At 41.3% G+C, this 15,011-nt stretch overlaps 1 protein-coding gene across 4 annotated transcripts in view; it reads left to right on the plus strand.

Moving 5' to 3' along the window:
* Positions 1-15,011, plus strand: part of UPF1 (UPF1 RNA helicase and ATPase) — a 34,023-nt gene that overhangs the window by 15,580 nt on the left and 3,432 nt on the right. For 2 of the 4 annotated variants that reach the window (XM_087920569.1, XM_026699046.2), the window contains exons 13-23: positions 90-204; positions 1,395-1,538; positions 2,732-2,945; positions 3,346-3,463; positions 4,475-4,631; positions 5,172-5,314; positions 6,564-6,738; positions 11,285-11,366; positions 12,116-12,292; positions 13,714-13,931; positions 14,544-14,663. In XM_087920569.1, the coding sequence (XP_087776695.1) occupies positions 90-204; positions 1,395-1,538; positions 2,732-2,945; positions 3,346-3,463; positions 4,475-4,631; positions 5,172-5,314; positions 6,564-6,738; positions 11,285-11,366; positions 12,116-12,292; positions 13,714-13,931; positions 14,544-14,660 (1,660 nt within the window). In that variant the 3' untranslated portion in view covers positions 14,661-14,663. The remainder of the gene's footprint in view (positions 1-89; positions 205-1,394; positions 1,539-2,731; positions 2,946-3,345; positions 3,464-4,474; positions 4,632-5,171; positions 5,315-6,563; positions 6,739-11,284; positions 11,367-12,115; positions 12,293-13,713; positions 13,932-14,543; positions 14,664-15,011) is intronic. The other 2 variants (XM_087920577.1, XM_026699047.2) reach the window with 1 other exon arrangement.

A 15,011-nucleotide genomic window follows, 5' to 3' on the forward strand; every position in this document is an offset into this window, starting at 1 on the left:
AAAAGCAGGATGCAACGTGATGAAACAAGGATAGTTGTAACATTTCCGGCACTTATAACATTCTAAATAGTGCATATTTTGTTTCTCAGCATGCCAGAGCTCCAGAAACTTCAGCAACTGAAAGATGAGACTGGGGAACTGTCATCCGCTGATGAGAAACGCTACCGAGCACTTAAACGAACAGCTGAGCGGGAATTGCTAATGGTAATCATTTCCTTGTACTTAGCTGCTATCCTGGTCTCTCACAGGGCTGATACTCTGTGCTCAGGATTGCTCTGATGCAGGTAGGTGAGCTGTGTCCTTGTTCATCTTCAATGCAGCAAAAACAGAAGAATGATCCTATCGTGTTTCTCCAACAATACAGCCTCCACCAGTAGGAAGGCCCAGCATGTTTTATTGGCATAAAATCAAATTAAGCCCCTCCCCCCAAATTTAGGCCTATTTTAAAACATGCAAAATAAGGGGGGAGGGCGGGGGGACTTGCCGTTAGGAGCACCCCGCGGGTAGCAATTCCTCGCCACCATCTGCTCCTAATGGGCAATCATGGCAGAGCACAGGGAGCTCCGTACTCCTGCCAAGCACCTTTGCGGCAGACCCAAGACCTTCAGCGCCCACCGCTGTTGATTTCCCTTCTGCCCATGCCGCCGCCGCCGCGTTTGGAGCTGCCACTTCCATGTTTGGAGCACCGCTGCCGTTTGGAGCTGCTGCTTCTGCATTTGGAGCTGCCGCTGCGTTTGGAGCTGCCGCTTCCACATTTGGAGCGCTGCCGCTGTTTGGAGCACTGCTGCTGTTTGGAGTTGCCATGTCCGCATTTGGAGCACTGCCGCTGTTTGGAGCACCACCGCCATTTGGAGCGCTGCCACCACTCCAAACACGGCGGCAGCTCAAAACACGGAAGTGGCAGCTCCAAACATGGCAGCGGTGCTCCAAATGGCGGCGGCACTCCAAACACAGAAGCGGCAGCTCCAAACGTGGCAGTGGAATGGGCAGAAGGGAAAGCAACAGCGGCGGGTGCCAAAGGTCTTGGGTCTGCAGCAAAGGTGTTTAGTGGGAGTAGGGAGCTCTCTGCACTTCGCCATGATCACCTGTTAGGAGCGGCTGGTGGCAAGGCTGCCCGCGGGGTGCTCTAGATGAGGATGCAAGGGGGGGAATTAAGTCACCCCTGAAAAGATGGCCTAGCCATTTTTTCGGGGCTCAAAAAAAAAAAAAAGGCCCGGCCTTATTTTGTGAGAAACACAAAATATCTCCAAACACTCTTCCGGTAATGAAATTTCTGGCGGGTACAGCATGCAATGCAAGGAAGCCACATCATAGCTTAGTATAGAGAGTCGGGAGCAGTAGCAGTGTGCCATGTGATCAACAATCCTGAAACTCTGCTGTTTTATCCCCCTTAGAATGCAGATGTCATTTGCTGCACATGTGTCGGAGCCGGCGACCCAAGGCTTGCTAAAATGCAGTTTCGTTCCATTTTGATTGATGAAAGCACACAGGCCACTGAGCCAGAGTGCATGGTGCCTGTTGTTCTTGGGGCAAAACAGGTAAGCTGGGGCTGCTTAAATTATTCAGTTTTTAAAGTTTTATTATATTGATTAAATTGTATACCACCCAGAGCCCGTCTATGAGGGAGATGGGCAGTTAAGAACTTTGATATAGGAATAAAAAGTAAATAAACATTTGGCTATTCCATTTTTTCTTTTTAGTTTTTTCTTTTTGAAGATAGTTTGTATGAGCCGGTTGGTTATGTGTGTGATTTTTTTTTTTTAAATGACCTATTCAGGAAGAGAATTCAGATTGTTTGAAATGGAGATTTTAGATAAGAAGGCACATTGCACAATTGCCCACATGCAAATACTAAATTGTTGTGTTTTAAAATTTCTGTCTAAATTAAAATTTGGTGTTCTTAGAAGGCTTGAAAGGGGAATCCAGGATGAGGGAATTGATGAAGTCTGGAAAAAAGTATGAAGCTGGATGGAGAGGGGAGAAAAAAAACCAAATTAGAAATAAGGCTATGGTAGAACTCAAATGATTGTGGAGAAGAACAATAAATAGCTTTATTTTTTAAATTGTATTTATTGAATTTATATGTTCTTATCTCTGCAATAATGTGACTCGATCTTTATATCAAGAGGTTAAACAGGCGTAAGTGAATGCCACCCATTCGATGGCTGAGGCAGAATTGCAGACTGTCCTCGACTTAATTCATTTAGTGACTTCAAAATTACAACAGCATGGGGAAAAAAGTGACATTTCCGGTCCTTGCACTTACAAGTGTTGCAGTCACCCCTGGGATCATACGATTGAAATTTGGCAAATGACAATTCCCGTTTCCCATTGTCATGTGACCTCATTTGCGGCCTTCCCAGCTGCCTTCCAACAAACAAAGTTGATGGGGGGGGGGGGGGGGAGCCAGATTTTGCTGAAATAGCTGAATGGTTCACTTAACACCTGCAGTGATTTGCTTAATACTGTAACCGAAATGCCATAAAATCGGCTGTGACAGCCACCTTGCTTAGCAGTGGACCTTCTGGTCTCAGTTGTGGACGTGAGTCGAGGACCACTTGCAAATCAAAGGCAGATGACAAGAAACGCTCCTCCCTTTCCTAGCTACTGCTTGGAAACGTGGACCATTCAAAGCGGCTTTCAGTCCTTGCCTCTCGATTGACACCTGATGCGCAGTGCCTAGGTTTTCTGCAGATGGCAGGTGCATTGATCAGATCTCTTGTTTTCTCAGTTGATCCTTGTGGGCGATCATTGCCAGCTCGGCCCTGTTGTAATGTGCAAGAAGGCAGCTAAAGCAGGCCTGTCGCAATCCCTCTTTGAGCGACTGGTGGTGCTGGGCATTCGGCCCATTCGCCTGCAAGTTCAGTACCGCATGCACCCAGCCCTGAGCGCTTTTCCTTCCAACATCTTTTATGAAGGATCACTCCAGAATGGTGTCACTGCAGGTAAACAGGTTGTTTTTTTTTTTTAATTTGTGTGCAGAAGGGATTTAGATTACAGGGAATTTATGAGTATTGGCAGGTTTTAGTATCCAAGAAGCATCTCTGTCAATTGTATTAACCTGCGTTTCTCAACCGTGGGGACTTTTAAGAGGGATGGACTTCAACTCCCAGGACTTCCTAGCCAGCTATGCTGGCTGGGGAATGCTGGGAGTTGAAGTTCACCCTTCTTAAAATTCCCATGGTTGAGAAATACTGGCATTGACTTTGGGATACAGTTGATTAGGGGGAGGGGGTTGATGCTGCTGAGGTGCTTCTTTGAGATTGAAAACCTCCATTTTAATCAAATGAAATAGGATTCACTGAAGACCTTTATACTGATGAATGAGTCCCATCTTTCCTGCAGCAGACCGTGTGAAGAAGGGGTTTGACTTCCAATGGCCTCAGCCAGACAAGCCCATGTTTTTCTACGTGACCCAGGGGCAAGAAGAAATTGCAAGTTCTGGCACTTCTTATTTGAACAGGTAAAAAAAGATCAATGGCAACCTGTATCTGAGAAAGAAGGGAGAGGTTCAGTTGATTACTTGGTAGGCCAGGCAAGGCATCTCTCCTGTTAGTTTATAATAGAGCCCCTTTATTCAAAAATAGGAGAATGTGATTAAGTCAGATAAAGATTAACATTATTAACGGTGAGAGCCAGTTTGGTCTCATGATTAAGGTGCTAGACCAGGTTAAGTACTGGACTAAAGGTCAGGAGACTCTTGAGTTCTGCCTTAACCATGAATGCTGGCTGGGTGACCTTTTGCAGATTAACAGAGTTGGAAGGCACCTTGTAGGTCATCTAGTCCAACCCGCTGCCTAAGCAGGAGACCCTACACCATTTCTGAAAGATGGCAGTCCAATCTCTTCTTGAAAGCTTCCAGTGATGAAGCTCCCACAACTTCTGAAAGCAAGCTGTTCCATGGGTTGATTGCTCTCACTGTCAGAAAGTTTCTCCTTATTTCCAGGTTAAATCTCCCCTTGTTCAGTTTCCAACCATTATTCCTTGTCTGGCCTTTAGGTGCTTTGGAAAATGGCTTCACCTCCTCCCCTCTGTGGCAGCCCCTCCAATATTGGAAGACTGCTATCCTGTCTCCCCTGGTCCTTCTCTTCACTAAACTAGCCAGGCCCAATTCCTGCAACCGTTCTTCATATGTTTTAGCCTCCAGTCTCCTAATCATCTTGTTTGCTCTTTTCTGCACCTTGGGCCAATCATCAGGAGAATGTGTGTTTTAATCCTATTTTAGGCTTGAAAGCCACCTCACCTCACATGGTTGTTCTGGAGAAAATAGGAAAGCATGTTAGATATGTCCACTGCCTTGAATTACTTATAATGTAATTGAAGTGAGGGAAAATGTAATAAATAAAATCTTGTCCCCTCCTCATTTTAATATTTGGGGAAATGTTTTGCCTATTTGAATAAAGATACAAACTTTATATGAGCTTAGATAAGAAATTGAGTTCACTCTTCTTTCCTCTCCTCCCTTATCTTACAGAACAGAGGCAGCCAATGTGGAGAAAATAACCACAAAGCTACTGAAGGCTGGTGCAAAACCAGATCAGATTGGTATCATCACACCCTACGAGGGCCAGCGTTCATACTTGGTGCAATACATGCAGTTTAGTGGATCTTTGCATACCAAACTTTATCAGGTAGTCAGTTATGCTTTTCTTTCTTAATTCTTTGTATGCCCAGGTTTGCAGAAACCCAGCTAGTTTTTGCATTTGTTTCAAAGCATGTGTACTATATTTACAAATATTTTAATCGAAGTGGCATAGTTAGGAACTTCCAAAAAAAAAAAACTTTATGTAGTTTAACTTCCACCTAGAAAAGATAACTATTTAAGCGTGTAATTCTTATTTGCTTTGGAGAAAGGGTTGTGACGATGGCTTGTATTTCATCCCATGAGAGAAAACTTGCCCCTCCCCTCCATTTCAGGTTTATTTATTAAAATAAAACATTTTGTAATGTGTGGGTGCCCTCATTTCCCCCTCCCTCAAGGATGAAACAAGATTATTTCTGGGATTCCATCCTGTTTTGAAATACTGAATCTCAAAGTTAGAATCGTTAAGAGGTGTTCCGTATTCATGCAATATATAATACCTGTATTACATAGCATTACTGAAATGTGGGAAAATGAGAAATTGGCTTTGAGAAGTCTTTCTCTCTTCTCTCCCCTCCCCCTTTTGCAGGAAGTCGAAATCGCTAGTGTTGATGCTTTCCAAGGGCGAGAGAAGGACTTCATTATCCTCTCCTGTGTTAGAGCCAACGAACATCAAGGCATTGGCTTCCTGAATGACCCCCGGCGTCTCAATGTGGCTCTCACAAGAGCAAGGTTTGGACTTTCCAGAATCATCCAAGATAGAATCTCTGCTTTCAGAATCCCTTAATTACCCATTTTGGATGGAGCCAGATTGAAAAAAAAAAAAAACCCTTTCCAATCTGAAAAGATATTTTTCATTGGCTCAGGCAGCTATTAACTGTATTCGTATGGCTGTTAAAAAGCTCAACCAAATTTTTTAAAACTTCAAATGTATTCTTTATTTCATTTCATATTCATTTGAAATGCATTATTTAGTTAAGAAATCCTGAGAGTTAATTGCAAATGCAAAATCAAAGATAAGAGGACAAGGATGGGTGTGATATTTCTTTGGTTTTCTCACGTGCTTATGGGTAAATGTATAAGACATGCTTGTGATTTTTACTTATCAGATTTAGTTGCCACTCATCTCACAGTTCAAGGCAACTCTGAGTGACTTACAACAAGATAAAACACACAAACATTTCACAATTACAAATATGAAAAATGCTTAAAAGTACAAATATAAAAACTGCTTAAAAGTACAACAGCAATGAACCCCAACCTTATGTTGCTAAACAAGACAGTTGTTAAATGAGTTTTGCTCCATGTTACGACCTTTCTTGCCACAGTTATTGTAAAACATTTGTTAAGTTAGTCACACGGTTATTAAGTGAATTTGGTTTCCCCATTGACTTGGCTTGTCGGAAGATTGCAAAAGGTGATTGCATAACCCCGGGACACTGCAGCTTCATAAATGGGAGCCAGTTGTCAAGCGTCCAAATTTTATTCATGTGACTATTGGAATGCTGGAAGTTTGTCACTTTTTAAAATGCCATTGTAACTTTGAATGGTCATGAAACGAATGGTTGCAAGTCAGGTACAAGCTGTAGTGTTAAAGCTACAGTGCTGAATAAATCTAAATTGAATACAAAAGAAAATAGTATGATAGGCCTATAAAAATAACAAAATCAAAATAAATACTAAAACTAGGAGAAACAATACCACCATTAGATTAAAATCAGCTTAGGTGATATTTCTGGAAGACCCAGGCAAAGAAGGCCCTGAAAGGAGATTGACTAGGAAGGCATTTTCCATATATGATATTTCCATATCAAAGGGATTTGTTTCTCTGCAGTCCTTACCTACCTGACTTAAAGGAAATACAACGGGCAATGTTCAAGAGTGGGTCATCCTTGCAACAAGATTAATAACAAATAACTTGAAGTATGAATGAGTTGGTAAGCAAGTAACCCTTCATGGTGTTTTACTGTTGTCTTTTTAGATATGGGGTCATTATTGTTGGGAATCCAAAGGCACTCTCCAAGCAGCCTCTCTGGAATCACCTTCTGAACTACTACAAGGAGCAAAAGGTCCTGGTGGAGGGACCATTGAACAATCTCCGCGAGAGCCTCATGCAGTTCAGCAAGCCCCGAAAACTGGTCAACACTATCAATCCAGTAAGTTCCACACAGCGCAATCTTCTTTGTGAGCTTACTGCAAAAAAAAAAAGAGTCTCATTTAGCAACAGAGATTTTGGGCTCAGTTGTGTTCGTAAGTCGAGGACTACCTGTTTCATTCTAGAGGCCCCTTCCAATAAAGGATAAACTGCTTTAAGAACTGACTTTGGAGAAATGGATTAAGACAATACTATTTTTGTATTTTTCCTTTGTAGTGCATTTATTATAAGAAAGATAGGGTTGAAAAAGATGATAGCTGGAATCAAAGTAGGCGTTCATACACAGCTGTGGTATGGATGATACCATTTCACTGAAAGTGAGGAACACATAAGCTCATTATGAAAGGAAACTGGAAGGTGAACATCTGGAATAATGTTAAATGTTAACACAAAAATAATTTCAACCTGTAGTTTTTCTGATTGTAAAAATGAGAGCAAACAAGTAAAAGTGACAGGTTTTTTTTTTAGGCTTAAGAATATAGGTAGTCCTCACTCATTGGGACTGGCAACTCTTGTCACTAAGCAACTCGCCATAAAATGAAAAGTCATATGACTTACGACAGCAGTTCTGACTGTGGGTCATTAGAGAATCGCCTGTGATCATTAAGTACAATGTCACTTGACCATGAATTGTGACTTCCTACTGGCTTCACCTTTGACTTTGGTTGTTGGAGGCAAGCTATGAAGGTTGCCAATGGCAGTCATGTGACTGTGGGATGCTGCAGCTGTTGTAAATACGTTCTAGTTGCCAAGCTACTGAATCACCATCTTGTAACCACAGAAAGTTGTGATAGCCGCAATTTAGAGGACTGGTCATACATCTTTTTTCAGTGCTGTTGTGATTTTGAACGGTCACTGAATGGTCAGAAAGTGAGGGCTACCTGTTTATTAAAGTTGGATAGCATGCTGGGGAAATAGAGGCAATAAAGGGAAAGGTGGTAATAAAATTAAATAAGATTATTAAGAGTGATAATATTTCACTGACACCCCCCCCATTAGAATAAGCAGTCCTCATTCCAATAATAGCATATAGTTGTAAAAACAGGGGTGACAGCTATTGTTTTTATTGTTCTATATTGGGTTTTTGTTTTTTGCAAACTCACTCTCAGTGACTGGGAAGCCATACAAATTTTCTAAATCAATAAATACAATCAAACCCTGAAAAAAACACGAGCAGGAAGGGACGTTTCAAGAAGCCTGAATGTATGCAGTCACCAGAGTTTAGGCTCAACACGACGCAGTCTTTATCTTTGCTAACAGTACCATGGATTGCAAGTCACTGAGCCCCGGATCAAATGTGAAGGACGATACCTATCTTGTGGTGGTGTCTTTAGGCCACGCAGTTAATGAACAAAACTCACACTTATTCCTTAGTGTCAGGTGACAGGAGAGCAGTCAGACATAAAATTCAGCAAAAATCCCTCCAAAGCAACATGCAAATTTTAAAATGTATCCTGAAGCTCTGGTTCTACAAGAATATAGGTAGTCCTTGACTTATGACCACAGTTGACTCCAGAATTAATATTGCTAAGTGAGAAATGTGAGTTTTGCCTCATTTTATGACTTTTCTTGCCACATTTGTTAAGTGAATCACTGCAGTTACTAAATTAGTAACATGATTGTTAAGTGAATCTCGCTTCTCCCATTGACTTGATTTCTCAGAAGATCAAGACAAATACAAACCTGTTGCCAAACATCCAAACGTAAATCATGTGACTGGGGATGCTGCAATGGTCGTAAGTGAAAAATGGTCATAAGTCACTTTTTTCAGTGATGTCACTAAATGAACTGTTGTAAAATAAGGACCACCTGTACAAGGGCATACAAAAGAGGGTACAGGCAACCTAAGGATCACCAATAATACTGTACTGATGATATTTACTTTTACACCACCTCACCGGTGCTAGAAATAAGTATAGACATGTTTCATAACCTTCTGTGTGCCAAAGGCAGAATCCAGACATATGACACAGCAACCTCCAAAGCTTATCAAGTCTGCTGACCGCTATCCCTTCCTGTTAATCCATGTGGTAGAAGTTGGGTAACATCATACAAATCAAAACGGATGAGCCTGAAGCACAGTGAACTTGACTGAGAAGATTTTAAACTAACTGGTGTGGCTTGAAGATGAAAGTCTTGAAATAAGGAACTCTGATAAAACTTGTGAATGTTAGAAAGAAGCATTATTTTAATGAGGCTTACCAGAATGCTCAGTGAAAAATAGAAACTGCTTATTAGAGAGTTGGAAGATTGAATTCGCCAAGTGGAATAAGGCAGTTAAGAATGCAGTTTACTGAAGTAGAAAGACAGAATTGAAATGTATGTTAAAATAACCAATCTTGCTCAGAAATCCAATAAATAGGAATATAGGGAATATTTGGGCTACAACAAGAAGCAAATATAAGCCAGTCTGTTAATATTGATTTGCACACATCAAACTAAGAAAAAGATCTAGGTACTATTCTCCAATTTCAAAGTGAAGTACAGATTTTTCAAACAAACGAATAGCAGTGAGGAGAGATCAAGTGGGTAAGCTAATCTGGAATTGATTCTAATTTAATTAGAAGACTTGGCTGAAATGAAAATAATAAGAAGAATGGGAAAAAATAACTATTTAATATATTTTAAGGATTATTAAAGCTGCCCATAGTCGCAGTATTTCATGACAGATGAAGCAAGTAGGAAAAGACTCAGCTTGGGATGGAGACCCTGTTATAAAGGAATATAATTATACAATGACAATGATAATTCCAATGAGGTTAAAAAAAGGAAGGACAACTGAAAGTGCAAATGTGGCTGGGCAAAAAGCTTTGTGAAGATCTCACAAGAAAAAAGGCATGAAGAATAAAAGGACAAGTTACCAGCAAGAGTGCTTGTTAAGTTACCTGGAAAAGTCAAAGTTGTTTCAAGTAAGCTAAAATTCAGAATTTGCTGAGATTGGCAAAAGATGCCAAGGACAACCTAAAGGGATTTTTGAAAAAAAGGAAAGAGGAAAACAATATACCAACTGCTCAAGAGAGATGGTATTTTCTTTGAATAACTTTAAATCTCCAGGCTTGGATGAATTGCATTCTAAGGCAGTGTTTGTCAACCTTAGCTACTTTAAGATATATGAACTTCAACTGCCAGAATTCTGGCTGAGGAATTCTGGAAGTTAAAGTCTAGACATCTTTAAAAGACACAAAGATTGAGAAACACTGTTCTAGGGCATTCTAGCCCAGTAGAATACTTTAAAATCAGGGAAATTAAAGCCATCATTACCATAGGGAAACATTAATTTTGAAAGAAAACTTTCATAATTATTTAAACAGAGAGTTAAAATTATAGTATTTTATCCAAAAAACATTTTACAAGAAACAGAATATATGTAGCTCAGGATTAAATTTTTGAGTGTTGAGGAGATGTAATTTTCTCCTTTAGTTGTTCCTTGATTAGAGTACTGTTTTCTTCTTGATCACTCAGCCCAGTAGAGCATAACTAACACAAAGTATGAAAAGGATAACACAACAATATATAAAAAAAAATCTCAGAAATAAACAACAGACTATTACAGATGACATCACCATAGCTTGCAAACCAACAAAAGCCATTAAAAACATCTTCAGTAAATGAAAAGATCCAATAGTCCAAGAAGATCATCTTCAACATACAGTGTAAGAAGGACAGGCAGGCAGAAGACCAGCAGAGCACAGTCAGTAGATAGGATGAACATTCCACATGGACAGATTCAACCATAATTTCAACTGGGAAACTATTAAGTATCCTAGACCAAGCTAAATGCGAAAATGCTAGGGAATTCAGGAAATTTGGCATTCAGACAAATCAATAGACAGATAGAGATAAGTCACATCTAAATGCCATTCAAAAGAGACAATAAGAACACTAAGAACAGAACAAAAACACCTGAGTACATCCTGTCCATCAGCAAATACCCAGGAAAGCAATCAAGCAAAAACTGTACCTTAATGAAGGAACTACCAAGGAGAAAACCCCACCCCCATCAACACTGGCAGGACAAGCTACTGTATATAAACGGGGAGCAAACCCACACCACCTCTTATTACCACTGGTTTTGTTTTCCAGTTGGGCAGTGAAACGTCTGCAAACAACCAAGCTCAGAGAGCATCAAAGACTCCACATATTCACACAGATGAATTTGGACTCAGTGGCTTGGAGACTGCCTTTAATTTCTGTTACATGATAAGTTAGTCACTCCACCCATATAATCAGTAAATTGGTTAATAAGTAAATGTCTGCTTTAAGCTGATTCAGATTATGAGTCAACTTGCATAAAGCAGCGGTGGCGGCTTTGGGAGCATCTCCCAGATATCTTTTCTAGCAAAACTCTACCCCTTTGCAGAGCCGGGAGGGAAGCTGTATAATTCAAGAGTCCTTTAAGAAAAGTTCATTTATTAGACTTAAATGCCGTCCATCTTGTCTAGAGGCAAGAAGTTAGTCTCCTCTCTGTAGCTATTCCAGATGTTTGTGACAGAACAAAAATAGTTTTTATGTTCTCTTCATATATTTGAATTTGCATTCTGTTTTAGGGAGCCCGGTTTATGACAACTGCTATGTATGATGCCCGTGAAGCTATTATCCCTGGATCCGTTTATGATCGCAGCAGCCAAGGTGAGACGTTAGGATTTTCTTTAATCCAGATAAGTGATACATTGGCTCCTAGGCACAAAATAGCTAAATTCCTAAACTACCGTGTTTCCCCAGAAATATGACCTACCCCAAAAGTAAGTCCTGGCTTGATTTTTACACGTGTGCCCAATATAAGCCCCACCCCCCAAAATAAGCCCCAATTAAGACCCTGCCCACTCCAGGGTGCAGAGGTAAAAATTAAGCTAGGGTGGGGATGGGGCGGAGCTGCCCTACAGCTTACCTTTGGACAGTTGCAGTCAGACCTCACACACCCTGACACCTGCCTTGCTGGCCCATTTCTTCTGCAGCTGGCCAGGCTTTTCTGAAGGCCTCTTGACAGCGAAAAGGAGGCTGGGGGCGATGTGCGCAAATGAGGTGAGTCAGTGAACATTTCCCCTCCTTCTCCCCCCCCCCCCCCAAAAAAAAAAAGACCAGGCAGTTTTATTTTTGGGGAAACACGGTAGCCATAGCCTGCCTTGCATTCTGTAGTTATGAATTGTTCTGATTTATTAGTGTGTTTAGTGGGGTTGCTTGCCAAGAGCAACTCACTTTTGCCCAGTAGATTCAGCGGGATGCATGCTATGGACTTTCCATGTGCCATTCCAAATCGAAAGTTAGGAGGCAAATAATTCCTTAACCCATTTTGTACTAGGAGAAAAACACCCGGGTAATATATTACAGTATCTATCTTATCTTAAAACTACTCAACATCTTTTTCCGCGTGTTCTCAGGCCGGCCATCCAACATGTATTTCCAAACCCATGATCAGATTGGGATGATCAGTGCTGGGCCCAGTCATGTCACCACCATGAACATTCCTATCCCATTCAACTTGGTGATGCCTCCTATGCCTCCACCAGGGTACTTTGGACAGGCCAATGGACCAGCTGCAGGTGGGATGTTTGCAGGTGCAAATTATTTTGTTTTGTGACCATCAAGTGAATGTGTGTGTGGTGGTGGTGGTGGGTGCTTGTGGCAGAGGGAGAAAGAAAGGATTGCAATTTGCAGCCTCTGGCAATGTCATTAAATAGCATGTCTCTAGATCGGTGTGCATTCATCTTCCTCAGTACATGTGTATGTATTGATCAGTTGACTGCATTTTTTAAAATTCCCCCACAATCTGAATTCTCAGCGGTATACACAAAAAGTACGAAACAAAAATATAAGGAATGACAAGTAAAGACCTTATAAAGTTTGGGGTCCAGCCTTGTCAGCTTTAAGACTGGTGGACTTCAACTCCCAGAATTCTGGGAGTTCGAAGTCCACCAGCCTTAAAAGTTGCCAACATTGGGCACCCCTGCCATAAATCATTGAAGGGCACCACAACTCTAGTGCCCTCTGGAAGTAGTAGAACAGTGTGATATATATGAAATTGTCTGCATCATGCTCAATCAGCAAGCCCTTGTTTAAGCCGGCTCTTAAATTTCTGTGCATCTGACTTGTGCTTATCTTGCTTACTTCAGAACCGGAAGGCAACTCCTCCTTTTGCATATTTTTGAAATTGCTGTGTGTGGGAGGGAAGTTAACAACATTCAGCAACATATTCTGCTTAAGAGCTTTGTATATAACTCTTCAGCTGGAAAGATAGATTTTTAGTTGGGCATTTCTAGCACGGGGAGGGCAATTAATTTTCCCACACTGGGACTGTTGCAGAGGGCTGAGCCAATAGGCATGCACACACGCACATATGTAAATTTTTTTAAAAATAGTTGCCTTCAAAATAAAAGCAATCCATGCGGGATGGACAGGGAGGGCCAGATGTGCCCAGGTCTGTTGTAGCATGATTAAGATTTCCTTCAGATTATGTTTAATAATTTCATGCACATGGAACGTGATCTATCTCAGATGTAGATACTACCTACCTATTTGGATGTCCAGTCTTGCCAAAGAAAAGTTTTGTCTTTCTGTGTACAGAGAGTCCTTGACTTACGATGCTTTGTTTAGTGACCATTTGAAGTTATAACGGCAGTGAAAAAAGTTGCTTATGATTGTTTTTCACACTTATGACCACATCCCCATGGTTGCCTGATCAAAATTCAGGTGCTTGGCAACTGACTCACATTTATGACAGTTGCAGTGTCCCGGGGGGGGGGGGGTGTCATGTGATTCAACTTTTTGCAAACCACCTGACCAGCAAAGTCAAATTCACTGAACAACCATATCACTAACTTATCAACTGTAGTGATTCACTTAACATCTGTGACAAGAAAGGTCGCAACATGGGGCAAAACTCACTTAGCAAATATCTCACTTAGCAACAGAAACGTTGGGCTCAACTGTGACAGTAAACCGAGGACTGCCCGTATTGAGATTTTGGTTGCCCTTGCAGGACGTGGAAACCTGAAAGGCAAAACGGGGCGTGGTGGGCGACAGAAGAATCGTTTTGGGATTCCAGGAGCCAGCCAGTCGAACCTCCCCAACAGCCAGGCCAGCCAAGATGTGGTCTCCCAGCCTTTCTCTCAGGGCCCCTTGACTCAGGGTTACATCTCCATGAGCCAACCCTCTCAAATGAGCCAGCCTGGCCTCTCCCAGCCAGAATTGTCACAGGTAACAACATTTGCTTCTCAGTTGCTGCTTGGGGAAGGGATTCTGAGTAAGTTCTACAGAGGCATTAAGTGGTGGCACAATCTTTTTGGTTTAAGATCCCAGAGAGGTTTCCTCTAAAGGCCAAACATCTTTTGCTACCCGTTGTATGCGAGATGTGTTAAGACTGTTTACCCCATTAATGCTATTGTAGCCTGACATCTGAAGAGTACAGGATTGGGAAGACTGCCTCAAATTGTCTTGTGTCTCATGTTTAAAAACCTCCTCTGATCAATCTTTCATTTGAGAAATTTACTTACTATCCTGCACAAGTGGGCTAAGTCATTGTGATGGTGCCTGAATTATGAAATATCATTCCAGTTATCTGCTAAGCTAGTTCTTAAACAGTTTTGAATCACCTATCAATAGTTTTAATCTTGAATTGTTCTGCTACTCTTCTGAGTTGCTTGTTTCCTCATTGTTTCTGTAAAACAGTTGCTTGCACCAGACTTGGGAAAAGAAAACTAAATATGTCTAAATTTTATCAGTATCTCTTACCTCATGGCTCAGTAGATCTTTCTGGATGAAAAAAAAGCTCATTTTAAATTTTGGTATTTATTTATTTTTTGTTTTCAGGATAGTTACCTTGGTGATGAGTTTAAATCTCAGATTGACGTGGCCCTGTCGCAGGATTCAACTTACCAGGGGGAACGCGCATATCAACATGGAGTGACGGGGCTGTCACAGTATTAGAGTGTAAGGTGGCTTAAGGGGTAAAAAGTAGCTTGATGGTCTCTCATCAGTATCTCTTGCCTTCTCAGCTGCTCTGAAAAGCCAGGCCTCCCATACGTGGGAGGAGTCTTCAAATTGGTGTTCTTGGGTTGTTTTGCTTCTTATTTAAGATTGCTAACTTAATTTGTAGCTATGAATGTGCTAGTGATATTCAACTAGAGGAGACAAAAAGAGGCTGAGGGCTATAAGAGAATAACAGAGGTGGAAGGGACTTTGGAGGTCTTCTTAATCCAACCCCCCATCTTCAGGCAGAAATCCCTAGCCTAGACCATTTCAGACAAGTGGTTGTCCAAACGCTTCTTAAAAATCTCC

The sequence above is a fragment of the Pseudonaja textilis genome, chromosome 1 (assembly GCF_049901715.1).
Source record: "Pseudonaja textilis isolate UNSWEBS1 chromosome 1, rPseTex1.2, whole genome shotgun sequence".
NCBI classification, from domain to species: domain Eukaryota; kingdom Metazoa; phylum Chordata; class Lepidosauria; order Squamata; family Elapidae; genus Pseudonaja; species Pseudonaja textilis.